Source organism: Clinocottus analis, unplaced genomic scaffold (assembly GCF_023055335.1).
Source record: "Clinocottus analis isolate CAN_PGR_092001 unplaced genomic scaffold, fCliAna1.0.p SCAF_15, whole genome shotgun sequence".
In the NCBI taxonomy this organism is placed as follows: domain Eukaryota; kingdom Metazoa; phylum Chordata; class Actinopteri; order Perciformes; family Cottidae; genus Clinocottus; species Clinocottus analis.
The window spans coordinates 14,365,421-14,379,563 of record NW_027175876.1 but is presented as its reverse complement, the minus strand read 5'-3'; the positions used below and the strand labels follow the sequence as shown (position 1 = coordinate 14,379,563).

General features: G+C 44.1%; 1 protein-coding gene across 1 annotated transcript in view; it reads right to left on the bottom strand.

Moving 5' to 3' along the window:
• rev3l (REV3 like, DNA directed polymerase zeta catalytic subunit) overlaps positions 1-14,143 on the bottom strand; it is a 58,768-nt gene that overhangs the window by 15,383 nt on the left and 29,242 nt on the right. The window contains exons 8-13 of the mRNA XM_068576556.1: positions 13,670-13,754; positions 9,238-9,380; positions 8,469-8,597; positions 7,489-7,726; positions 6,679-6,821; positions 166-3,979 (exon numbers count right to left, since the gene is read on the bottom strand). Of these exons, the coding sequence (XP_068432657.1) occupies positions 166-3,979; positions 6,679-6,821; positions 7,489-7,726; positions 8,469-8,597; positions 9,238-9,380; positions 13,670-13,754 (4,552 nt within the window). The remainder of the gene's footprint in view (positions 1-165; positions 3,980-6,678; positions 6,822-7,488; positions 7,727-8,468; positions 8,598-9,237; positions 9,381-13,669; positions 13,755-14,143) is intronic.

Sequence of the window (14,143 nt, the reverse complement as noted above, 5' to 3'; positions counted from 1 at the left end):
CCAATATTGCCATTTCTAAAACTTATATTTACATTCAGTGTATACAACATATTTATGTGACTAAAATTAGGCAATAATATCAGCCAGACCCCATTTCTTACATATACATTAAGTCCACACATGCATACAATATCCCTTAAATATAATTAATTTGTGCTGCCTTACATTGGTTTCCCTGGCGCATCAGAGGGGTTGCTGCAGAAGGGCTCCTGGAATGTTGTCGCCGACATCTCTAGATCCAGCAGAGTGCCAAGGATCTCCTCCCGACTTGGAGGGGACATGAGGGGCTTGAGGACGTGGGCTCCACCTCCTGCTCCCCGCAGCAGTTGGCTTGACCTCACCTGGGATAGTGAGCTGATGGAGCGTGGAGAGCTACTGGGTGTGGTGGACATTAGTCCATCAATGCCCTCCAGAAGATCCCCTGTTGGGGAGCCCTCGTGGTCGACGAATGACGCAGAGCTTAAAGGCAAAGGTAGGACAGAGTCGAAGACGGAAAACAGCAGCTCTTTTCTCTCACAGTGGAAGTCTTGAAAAGGGCTAAGGGTGTGGGCTTTACCTAAAGAGAAGTCCCACTCTCTGCTCTTGGGTTTCTCCGAGTCAAGGAATGTGAGGTGATTGGAGACAGACTCCCCGTTCTCGGGTCTATCAAAGAGGTCAGGGCTAACGGGCCTTGCTTTGTGCCAGTCAGAGCCCCTTTGAAGCTCCTCTCCAGAATCAAATAGTCGATCAAGTTTCTTCTCAAAGCCCAGCGCCTGAGCAGACACAGCTTCCTGGCTGACATCACTCAAGAACTTTACTGGTAAATGCTTGTCAGTCAGGACAAACTGACTGCCGCTGTATGGGCTGGAAAACTCGGTCTGATCAATGGCATTTATATCAAAGGCATAGTTTTGTGGGAGCTCTGGTGACAAGCTGTCCTCTATGTAGTTGCAGCTGTCCAGGCCTGGGTCCGACAGGAAGATGGGGCAGTCATCAGATATGTTGCCCTCTTGCTTCACTGATAGATTTGGAGTGCTGCTTGCCTTGCCTTTTCTGATTCTGGGCTTTTTATCCTTGGGGGTGGTAGATTTCGGGGCCCTGGGTTTCCGCGGAGTGGTAGAAGGAGCTCTTCTGGATTTGACTGGTTTGGATGTTGGATCTAGTAGTGCTGTGGCCTGAGCTACGGCAGTTGAGTGACTGTCTGTACCAACCACTTGTAGAGGAAGAGCCTGTCCCTGCTGCCTCTTCTGAAGAAGCTGCTTGAGGACAGCCAAGCCACAGGGGGTCTCCAAGAGTGTGGGGATCTGTCCGTTCTTAGGGCCTGAGTGGGGGCAGGCTTTACTGTCTTCCAGTAGGGGTCTACCAGCCAGTGGAGGATCCGTGCACTTCTCTTGTGAAGTCTCTAACTTTACCACAGTGGTCTGGCAACCTTGCTGCTTCAGCTGAGCTGGTACTGAAAAGCTTTGGTTGACGTCCATGATGGAAGTCTCACAGTCCTCAACCTTTGGTTCTATAGACTGGGCTACTAAGTTAGAGTCTGAATTAGATGATGGCTGGGAACTACCCTGCCTGTTGCCATATGTGCTCATTGGCTGCTGAAATGGAGGAATGTCTTGAGAGGAACTCACAGACGGAGGTAGCTCATCGTCCAAGAAAAGAAGCTGGGAGGTGTCTTGACTCGTTTCATGGCTTTTATGTACCTCAGTCTTCTTTTTGCGGGACTTTCTCGGTCTTGTGGGAGTTATAGAACTGCTGAAGATGCTTTCTGTTGTAACTTTAGCTTTCTTTCTCTGGTTTGGAGCAGCAGCACTCCTTGGTTTTGATTTCTCTTTTTTGGGTTCCTCTTCCGGCTTAGTAACAGACTTGCTTACTTTCCTTTTAGTGTCTGTGGATCTCTTAGGTTTAGCAGTTTGACACTTTTTTTGTGCTCCTTTGGTTGAACATACTGCATGTGTCTTGTGAAAAGCAGAACTAAGACATGGGTCACTGAGTGGGTTTATCAGCTGCTCTGAAGTCTTTGTGTCCATGAGAGGGTCACTCGGGGACCAACAACGAGGCGGTGTTGAGATTGTAGGACTTGGGGATCTATCAGAAAGGTAGCCTAACTCTACCATGACATCAGAATACTCAAGGTCATGGTCATCTGCTTGCTCACAGTAACATGGCCTAGGGGGCGGTAGAGACGGTAGAATTAGACCTCTCTGACAGCCTTTAGTTCTTTTGACCCTTTCTCCCTGTCTGACTTGAGGTTTGGACGAGTTGCAGACTGTTTTCTTGTTTGTGGAGTTGACCTTTGCCTTTCTTTTGGGGTGTTTTTTTGCCTTTGGCTCAGTAATCGGAAACTTGACAGCAGCAGATTCTGGCACTTTGGGCCAGAAATCCTTAAGAGGGGCTAGTTTATTGTACTGGTCTAACTTGTCTGACGTCAGCATCACCATCTGCTCCTCTGCATTTATTTTGGACATCCTCACCAGCATGTTTTTCTGTCCCTTAAACCGGTTGATGATAATGTACTTGATAATGATAGGGGGTTCCTTCCTATTCCGTTTCTGGTGTTTCACTTCCTGCCCACTGGGGACATCGATTTCCTTAAACCGTTCTTTGACAGGGGCTGGATTTTTAGAACGAGATGCACCTAAGTGTTCGCCATCTTCGCTATCATAGATCATCTTCCGTTTGGCCCTCAGGGTGTATTTACTACCAGGCAGCGCTGAAGGTTTAGTACAGCTGACCTTAGCTGATAAATGTTGTAATGGGCTTAACCTATCCTCTGCTGAGTCTTTAGATTCTGAGAAAAAATTGGGAAAGGTGGTGGTGGTGGGCTCTGAAAGTCGTTCCGTTTCTTCCATCTGTTCTCTTTCAAACCTATCCTCACTTTGTGACTCCTCCTTTGCGATTGGCTCCTCCTCCATGATTGGCACATCTTCAATCGGCTCAGCCTCTTTTACTGACTTATGCTCCAAAACTGGCATCTCTGTGTCAACAGTCACTGGACAAGCAGGCATGGTTGATGTGAGGCACATGCTATCCTGGCTGTCAGAAGTAGAGCTTTCAAATATGCTTATTTTATTCCTCTGTCCTGTCATTCCCAACCCTTTTTTATATACTTTTAGCCTAGACCTGCGAGGCTGGGCTTGTTCAAGCTTGCTGTAGGAATCTGCTGGCTTTTTGCTCCCAGCTTTCTTCCTACTGAGGCAGTTGGAGAGGATGACACTTGGGAAGAACTTGTAGTGTGCTTCCTGCTGGGCCACAATAGTCCTCTCAGTCTTATTTTCCTGATAGTCCTCGTACCTGATTTTGAGTTCACCGACATCTCCCTCCTCACTATCCTGGCCCATTTCTTCCTCCTGAGGATCAAGAAATCCATCATCCACCATAGGTGAAGGGGCTGAGGTGATGTTCCTCAGGATTGGGCTTTTACTGTCCTTCTGGCTCAGGTCCAGCTCTGTCTTAGCTGAGCAGTTTCTCAGCTCTGAATAACAGAGAGAGAAGGTCCTGTGGTTCTGAAGAATGGACAAACAGTTCGTTTCTACATTCTTTATGCTGCCGTACTTCTTCCCATTTTTGGTGACCATTCCATTACCAAATGGGAAACTTTCTAGGTCTGTCTTATCCAAAGCTATGGAGGTTTTCTTGTCATATGTGTACAGGGGTCGTATGTTTTGTTTGTCTACGCAGATAGGAGACACCTCAGGGTGACTGGATAACTTGCAAGGGATGGGGTGTTTGACTGGCGGAATATAGGGGATTTCTTTATTAAACTTGAATCCTGTTGAACATTCACTACTGCCATCCTGGCTGCTTTTTGATTGAAAGTGCTTGTCAAGTGATTGCTCCATGTCCAGCACATGAACTGGTCTGTGCTCAAGAAAGATCTTCGCTGAAGAAGGCGGATCCAGATGAACCGTCTCCCCGGAAAAGGGATTCCTTTTTCCGAGAATCTTCTCTGAGACTATGACAGAAGATTGGGTCCTGGAGCCACTGTCCGTTAAGGATGAATCTATGGATGGAAACAAAAGGGTCTCCTGAATAAGGGTTACCGGCACCATTTATTTAACGTTCATACAGATTTTCAGAAAAACATCCTGGCTAAGTTAAGAGAAAAATAAGGGGTGTCAGTTCTAACTTTAAGGCTGCGTACTTATTGTTTAACTAATAACATTTTTGCAAAAAGTGGCAAAAAGTAGATCTTGATGATGAGCACTAATATTTTAACTGGCGCAGCTTTTCCAGGCTTTACGACACTCATTCAGCGGACCAGGAAGCACACTGACCAATCACATGCATGTAAATCACATGACGTGATGCTACTTGGCCAATTAAATGAGTATTTAGATAAGCATCGTGGCTTGAGTGAGAAACGGGAGGGACTGGACAAGAGGCGGAACAGTTGGTAAAGTCTGCGAGCAGGGCCAAACTGTTCATAGAGGATACCGGGAAAATCAACAGAAGGCCGACGAGGTTGAGGCCTGGCCACCTCTATTACCAACCAGCCCCTCCCTCTGACGTTGCAGGCCCCTACTAGGTTCTGTGCTTCCCAGAACACATTAAATTTACTCTATAACCTAATGCCAAGAAATCACTGACTGACTTTTATACTACTAATTGCAATCTGTATTCACAGTCATGGTTTCCACACCCAACATGCAACACAATTGATTGTGATCTGAATTCACAATCATGGTTTGGATGCTGCTTGCAGGTTTTCAGAGCTTTTTGGCGATTTCAGTACATTCTGCCTTGATTTTAATCCAGAACACCGCCACTCCGGCAGTCTTGAAACGTACATTTAAGTTTCATTTTTGGGGTGATGTTATCACGTAGCATAGTGACATGTTTGAAGCGTAAGTGGCTCAGACGCTCAGATGTATCTGGTCATTTTTCAAAATAAAACCGGCCTTAATTTTTTTTTTCTTAATTATTATTTTTTCATTCTTTTTGTGCAGCCTGGTGTCAATTGGACGTTGCATCACTCGCTCTCAAACTAAGCCGTGTTTGAGCGTAATTCAACAGCATGGCACCAAACCATAAATCCTTTAAAGGATGGTAGTGATATTGTTTTTTATTCCCATGTGACCAGAATGCACCTCGGCCAGCAGAGTTAGTTTAGGTTCTGTTACTTAACTTAAACGTTTTGTTATGCACCTTAAACACCACTACACACAGACGCACACGGACACGCACACACACTCACGTGATGCATTGAGTGCATGGGCAACACTTTGTGTTGTGTATTGAGTAGGCCGGTCTGACAGTAACTCCCAGGTCATTTTTTTCCCCAAGTCTGCCACTGTCCGCAAGTGACAGAAGTTTTTTTCACATGGCGTTCTCCAAAAAGAGAAACGTGGACAGCGAGACCATTGTCTTCAACCTCACTTTTGAACCAGAGTCTTTAACCAGACTCTTCTATGTTCATTCTTTTTAAAGGCAGTTCAAAACTTGTATGTATCATGTGTTCAGACGATTATTAAAAGCGCAATGTGAAGCTTTGCTGCAAGACAAAGCACAACTCTTTTGATCAAAAGTATCGACCCACATCCAAAGTGAAGGAACACAATCTCAGAGCTAATATGATCAGAATTCCAACACATTCATTTGGAGAATCGAACTGAACAAGTGGTTTCAATAACAGATATAGCTCCTCACACACATTTGATAAGAGAATAAAATAATGTCGTGGCCTTTTTGGTTGACATCACTAGACACCTGAATTAACTGAATTTAACGCTACAGTGCAAAGACAATTAAGTTTTTTTTTTTTTAATTAGTACTTTTATTTAAAGATTATTTTTTTTCAAAACCTTTCAGTAAGGTTTTTTTGGCCAATCAAATGAGAAACGTGAACAGCGAGACCACTGTATCAAAGGGATTGTATGGCCATAACTGGATTATCTAGTAAAATATATGCTATATGTTGAATTGCCCACTCTCATAGTATAAGCACAATATACTTAACAAATCAATGTTTTTCTTTCATGTAAAAAATCTGTCGGACAGTTTATATGACATTTTTTCATCTATCTCATCCATGTCGTAATAATTTGCTCCTCAAGCCCTAGTTTAAGAATGAATATATTTATAATGTTCATACTGACACAGACAATCACCTGTCAACACCCTGTAGACATACAGTAGTGTAGATCATGAGGTCATCCATTGCAACGGGGTTAACCCTTGACCCCCCTCCACGTTTTAGGAGAACTAGTAGGTATGATACTATCCTTTGTGAATATAGCACCTCACGTATACAGAACGTAATCATACACTTTACGTTCTGCATCTCTCTCATCTTAAGTGGTAGGTGTGAAGTGTGCACACTGGTTCGAACCAGCAGTGTTATAAAAAGACTGTCTCATTAAAACAAAAGCCTGATGCCATAATAAATAACTAGAGCAAATGGCACACACACACACATAAATACTCAGGTGCACTCATGATGCCAAGAGTTAATTGATAATAACTCCAGGGAATCAATTACAATTCCAAAGTCTTGCACCGTATTAAATCACAGCTCCCTCAAGCCGAAATTACATCGTACAGCCAGAACCTCGTGTCAACCAAGATTGTTACTGTGCCGCCACAGTCAGATCCGTATTCTGATATCCTTGATGGAACATCAGCGGGGGGATGTAAGATAAGGATCAAAGCCGACCGACATTCAAGTGGTGTCTCAGCACGCCACAGCATGAGGTGACTCACCGCTGCTCTCGTCTGCGGCCCCGTCGAGCTGAGGGATGGACAGGTTGGCGAACAGAGAGTTATTCCCACTCCACTCCATGTCTTCGTCGGAGGACTCCTGCTGCTCGTCGCTGAAGCCGTCGTCTGTCTCCTTGACGCCGAACCTGAGCACGTGGGATGAGAGGAGCACTTGTTGAACAAAGCGCAGGCACGGCACACTGCTTGGTGCCCGCTCGCACACACAATGGGGATTATTGTTTTTTATTTACCTCAGTGCTGTATTTACATACATTACTATTTTATAAGACAGGCAGAGACTGTACAGACCTATGCAAATGTCATCTGCCTTTTTACTATAAGAATCGCTAGATAAACTGTTTAACAATCAGGTCCAGATTTTTCATCCTGCTTTGAGTTAAGTTGTTGATAAAAAGAATGCATAAAAGTGCAAGCATAAACTGCCAAAGAAAATTAGAAACTTTAATTCATATGACCTGATTTTCCTGATCAAAGAATAAGTAAAAAATACTGCAAATCTGACCACAGTTAGTGCCACCTTTCATTCTTACTCATTTAAACTCAGAAATTACATTTCTGTTGGAAGAGCAAATATCCATTTCCAGTTTTATCTGCACATTATTATCACTGCATATACTCATTTGTGTTCCACTTGTAATGTTTATATTCTTCCAACATTTGTTATGAAACTGAACCGTTTTAAGGGCAAAACAAATGGATGAAAATGTGTGTTAACTAAACTAACTAACTGATGGTTTCATAAAACTAAATTTTGGCTAATTTCTTACTCGGCTACGACAGAGACAAACTTGCCTTGGTGAAGGTGAGTTCTCGGGAGGCTCGTTGTCCCACCGCTGGGACATTACCACGCTGAGCTCGGCCTCTACTTTGTCCAACTCCGGACCTTCCTCCTCCTCGTCGCTGTTGCAGCGGTAGCTCCTGGCACCAGGAAGAGACTGGGACTGGGAATTCTGCCGAACGGGGTTCCCGCAGAAACCATCGTTCTCCAGCCCTGCGAGCAAATCGATGATGGCTTGGTCCTGGCTGCTGTCTGCACAGACAACAAAAACAAAACATTTAACAGAAAATAAACCACTGAAATTTAAAGCTATGGTGGTAATAACCTTTTGAACCCTAGACTTTTATGCCCCTTAATTTGACGGCTTTCAGCATAAATCACCGCCTTTTAGTTAGGCATGGCATATACTTATTTTTCTGGGATAAGCTGATCTATTTAGAAAGTCTATCAATTTGCCAACCATGGATATATTTATCTATAATTCAGTGGTGGCCAGCTAAGCCTTCTCTGCTGGTCTGAACAGAATCACGAAGTTATAGCTATTTTATAGCTAACTTATGCTAGAGCTTCATTTTCCTCTGCAGCTGAGCCAACACTAGCGCTGTTGTTTTATTAAATAATTAATATTGTTCCCTCTGGGCTTGTGTGCGTGATGTTTTAATGCCGCAGTTTTATTGGATTGTTTTGTCATGTTTTTTATAACTAAATGTGACTGGTTCTTGTAAATTTGTTCTTCTTGATGTACTACATGTCCATTAATAACAGCATCTCGTCATGCGCGTATATATGTATAAACGATATCAGATAGCAGGCTTAGGTAGAAAATGCACGGCCCGCCACTGCAAAATACTGATTAATAAGCAAAAATAAGAATAAGTCTATTCATGATCCAGACATGGAGGCTTCACATCAAATACATTTGAAATTGTTATTTAAATGAAGGAGAAGAAAATGAGCAGACTGGAGAGTCGTGCGGTTCCAAGTGGCTTCGTACCTAACAGGGGCGAGTGATTGGAGGTCTGGGTAAGCGGGAGGAAGGTCTGGCTGTTTTCCAGGAGACTTAAGATGGCCTCCTCATCTACGACAGCCTCCTCTGGGATTTTCCCACTGCTCCTCACAGAGTCTGGGACACACACGCACACACACAGTCAGCATCACTAAGGAATCACATTGTATACGTCAAGCAGACCTGGATTCAGCTCATCTAAAAAGAGAGGTCCATCAAAACACACACACACACACAAGCAGCAGGGCCACTGTGGTTCAGCATGAGGTCAATGAGTTTCTGTGCGCCCGCAGGAGCCTTAGCACAGAAGAGTGCAGGCCCATTAGGCAAATGCAAATCTCAAAGTGGGCTATGGCAGTACCGAGAAGCTATGAAGAGGCTACACGAGCTGTGATCGGTCTGCTGGTGTTTTCCTCCTTCAAGTTCAGAAGCAAACCTTTGGATGGTCACTCTGTATCATTCTAAATGACTTATACGTATATTTAGTTCCTCCCCTCTTTAGTTTGACGAAAAAAGGTCCATTTAACACCAACCGAAACAATCGAAAGCTCCAGGCCAGACTGAAGGTGAAGGTTCAAAGATACTTCGCATTAGAAAATATATAAAATCTCTCTTTGGGAGTGTGCTCAGGAAAACAACTAACTTTGAGTTCTGCCATATTTCTCTTTGCGTGGGGTGTACTTTGGCAACTCTCCATCATAGATACTTGAGATCTACTTTCATGCATCCCAAACATAAAAGGGCTTGTTTTGCTCACCTGGCTGTGATTGCCTGTGCACCTCCACAGCGTTAGCGGGGGTACATGGCCGTCCCTCGGGGGTCAGCGGGTCGGGATAGAGGGTCATTTGACCTAGAAGATCCTCTTGGTCCTCCCCGTCGCTAACAGACGAGCCTTGTGTCCTGAGCAGAAGGGGACATTTAGACAATGACAATTCTTCTCTTCTTTTCATTGCAACACGTGAGCATCGTCACGTGTCTGTCAGTTTGGCCACTACCTGAATCAGAGCAGAGGACCTTCTGGTATCTGGCCCCATGCAGTCATGTTTTATTAGCATCTCTTTACTGTGGATCTTAATCAGGAGAAGTGCTATGTTTACTCTGTGTGTATGTGTGCACGGACGTGCGTGTGTGTGTGTGTCTGCACATATGTGGATAGCATCTCTAGTCTGCTAAGTGTTGTATGTGTGTTAGGGCAGGGAATATGAATGGAAAACGGGCAGGCGGCCAACTCGGGGCTTTGTATCCCTCCAGATCGCTCTCAGCTACAAGCTGCCTATCACGCTCCCTTACCCATGCTGCCCTGCTGCATCGCCTAGCAACTCACCACTTAGTGATTCTGAAATATTGAAATGCAGACCAGGCGGGCAGCAGCCGCTCACGAGTGGAACAAATTTCACAGGAACGGTCATAAAAAAGGAAGAAAAAAAAAGGAGTTCCATTTTATGAGCGACTTCTGATCTAAACCTTGTGTGGACAAGGTTTTTTTTTCTTCCCACATTTCTTTCCCCAAAATTTAGTTTCTTTAGATTTTGATTCAAATGTGTTTTACAGGTAAAAATGACTGCCTCTGTCAATGGAGTAACGGCCATTTCTTTTCACAACTAATGCATTGATTTTATGGTTAATTATTGACTAAACCAGAGTTGGTAGTTGTTGGAATAGAGGAAAGGTAACCAAGACGGTTTTGACGAATTTCATTACGTTTTTGTTGAGTTAGAAAAACATGCGTTTGAGAACAAGTTAAAATGACTATTATCTGACTGGAGTCTGGTGGCTTTGAGGAGAGCAAATCCATTTTTATGTTGTTGAACATTAGAAAATTGTCATTTTCAAATCCCTTTAAATTTAATAATACATTTTATTTGTATAGCGCTTTAAAAAGATACTCAAAGCACATCACATGGTAAAAACAAACGATAGAGGCAATAACAATGCCAGTGGAGGCTTTGAAGGACTGGGGTGATCTCTGGTATGAGAGAGATATATTCACTACAGCGTGCGTGACATAGCATTGCATTGTGCCGGAAAAAGGTGTGGGGGGAATATTATTGTGTTAGGTTACCCCAAGAATGAAAGCTGAACATAACTCTTCATAATGAAGACAAGAGCCAGATGTTGGCAGGTCTTACTGTTTTTTTTTTTGTCCAGTGGGAAAGAGGCTTTAGAAACACAGTGATGAAACACACTGCCAGCACTGGGGGCAGCTGTGTGGACAGACAGGTGAAGCTGCACAACACTGTGTTTGAGCCCAGCAGCAGCAGGAGGAAAAAAGAAAATACCCATCCAGATAGACACGCAGTAGTGGCAAGCCGCGTTTAATCAGAAGTCACAGCCAGTGAGAGAACGAGATAACGCCATCTTACACTAAAACGACAAATCCAACCTGGTAAATGAATATTTTTTTTTTTTTTTACAGGAGGTGATGAATGATAAAAACACATGAAATCAATGGGGTTTTCCTATCGACTAGCATCTGGCTGCTACTCCAGTGTCTGAGGCGAAGAGAAAGTGAGAGAGATTTTACTGCAGTCTCATTGTCATTCATAGAGTTTGCTCTGCCGAGCCGTGTGAGGAAAGGGCTCCAGAGAGCCGGCGTGCACGCGCCACTGTCTGGCTGTCTCTTAATTAGTCTGCTAGCTAACGACTTTAGCGGGCGACGAGGGAGCGAGGCCTGACAGGCGTCGGGAGATTACCGCAGCGATTAACACATTACGCCAACTAACCACGCCCCCATTTGCTGCCTTTACTGGCTCTGCTTTGAAGTGACATGTTTTAACGGTCCTAAAAAAGAAAGGAGAAAATACAAGGAGGGTGGAGAAAGAGGACGGAAAGATATTTCATTGCACTAAGAGAAGCCGCTCCCATTCACAAATATCTCCATTTTGTTACGTTGTAATATTTAATAATGAAATGTTTTCGATGAATGAAATGAGTACAATGTTGACTCTTAGGGTGGGTGAGGTATTTGTTTACACACATTATTTATTCGTTGTTGCATCAAGGCAATATGGTAAATGGAAAAAGGACCGATACTTGTATAGTGCTTTTCTAGTCTTCCGACAAAGCGCTTCAACACTACATTACATCATTCACACACTGATGAGAGGATCTACCATGCAAGGTACCACATAAGGATTATCAACAATTAATACATCATAGGCGCAGTTATGGGAGCAGTTGCGAAGTCAAGTAAATTTCATTTTTAGGTCAGTATCACAAATTTTACTGAATTGGCTTTTCCATCCGTGCAGTGTACGATACCTGATACTTGAGACATTCGATTAAAAATAAATAAATATGTGAAACCTGGAGAATTGTGCAGTTAGGCTACCTTTTAGGACAATATGCTCAATGAAATACATATTTTTCCAAATTCAAATGCTCACTTTTTGGTTTAAAAGGTCTCAGCTAGTAGACTTGCTGATGTGGGCTCGAAGGCAACGTTGCATTGTTTTCAGTGACCTTTGACCACCAAATTCTGATCAGCTCATCCTTGAGTCCAGGTGGACAATTGTGCCAAATTTGGATAAATTCCCTTCACGCGTTCTGAGAGATTGTGTTCATGAGAACCATTGGAAAGGAAAGAGGGACAACCCCAAAATCATAATGCCACGTAACGGTTTGGGTTTCATCACTTAGAAAGAGGACAGTGAGCTTGACGGCAGTGACGGAAGGGAGACTGGATCCACCAATCGGCCTTGAGAGGCGGTTCTGCACATTTTGAGGATCAAAGGAAACCACACAGTCTCGGCCCTTGCAGAATAATTTTTTTCCAACTGAGAGTGATTCATATGTACCACAGCGTTTTGTGAAGTGGAAGTAAAAAATGTATAAAAGGATCTCATGTGTGTTTCAAATACAACTTTCATGGTGCATTGCTTGTTTTTACCTCATAACTTTTAGACTTTAGACTTTAGACTTTTCCTGGTGATGTTAGATACATGTAGCACAGCTGCATCCTAGTGATGTCACGAGATCACAAGAGAATCCATCTCATCAGACTTCAAGTAGTGCGTCTGTATTCAAACCACAAGTGGCCGGACCAAGCTGCTGGCCGGCAGGGCCGCTTAGATGTCCGACGACACCAAGAGGCTTCTCTCAGTGGAAAAGATTCTTCCAATTGGCTTCGGGAAGGGTTTGAGTGACAGATGGTTTATCCAATCAACAGTACTTGCTCACTTGTCCAAACAGTTTCCAATCACGCAGCTTTGACAGTTCTGTGTGGCAAACCATCTGGCGGGTCAGGTTAACATCGGTGGCCCGAGACGACCCAAAAATATTAGCTATATCGTCAATAGCTTTTTTGAAATATTTCGCCTGTCAAAAAACACACATATCTGTGCAGTAGAGGGAATAATAAGAGTTGTTCGAACGACACTACGTGGACAGAAAACAAAAAAGGCAAAGTAAATATGAAAAGTGTCCAGCAAAGCTTGCAGTGAGACGTTGAGAATACAACAGCAACAATAGTGATGCATAATAGAGCAATGGGAAGCCAGCAGAGTGTGAGTAATAACAGATAGAGGGACGGAGACAGTCAGGCAGTGGGAGAGTTGAGAGCCGCCAGCGAGCTGTGTGTGTGTTCTGTCACTCTACACCGAAAGCCCACAATTCTCCCACACCACATTGCCGCCTCACCCCCTCCCAACCCTCCAATCCTCTGGCTCTCCTCCATTCCAGTCTGATATCAGAAGCCATCTGAATGCGATGCCAAGGACCGCACGGCTGCCGGGGCCGACTGTACTTTTATTTATAACAGGAAATTCTTCCAAGCCTGTACATCGCGGGAGGTGCGTCTAAACCTCTGTTGACATTGTCCTCTCCTCCCCTTTTCTCCTTACGCCCATGCTGTCTCCGCCCCCTTCGATACATCTGCTCTGACTACACTTGCTCCTTTTCCCTGCCGGTGTTCCCTCCCTCTCTGCCCTGGGAGGACAAAGACACGAACGCAAAGCTGAGTGGGGGACGGGGGAAATCGAGGACACTTCAGTACGACACAGAATCAAAAATGAGAGAGACTCTGTGATGACACTGTGAGGCCGCTGATGGGACTGGGAGCATTGTGTGCTTATTTGGAAATGCATTGTTTCATAATTTCCAGCTCCTTGCCAGTGACTCTGGTTTTCCTGAGTGAAAAAAGGGAAAAATGTCCAATAGTGACTTTAGAAAAATCAAAGTTGTTTACTTACATGTCAAACTCGTTTTCCTTCAGGATCTCCTTAAATCTCTTCATGAAGATCTTCTCGCTCTCCGTCGAAGTGACGAGCCCACGATCTGGAAAACATCAGACAAACTGATTCAACAGTGCGCTTCCTCGTTCCTGTAGACCGCAGATTCCTACCACATTCCGCTTCATTGTGGCCAGTAATTGTCATTTAGCATGCCAGTAGTGGTCTCTGTCAGTGGAGTTATAATCACTTAAACACGACAATTAGGAAGGTTCCTAACAGAGTGAAATGACCTGCAAGTATTTCAGCGGCAGACACGATAAAAGCTGGTTGAATTCCCTAAATGCTAAGAAACGGTGCTTCAATGCCTCCTTTCTTTTAGGCTTTAGCAGATGATACACTGGACCAGCCTTTCGGAAAGGAAAGGAAATAATGCCGTCCCATAGTTCTTTGCGGTGGCGACATTTGCGGTTGGCGCCCCTTACACTTTGCATC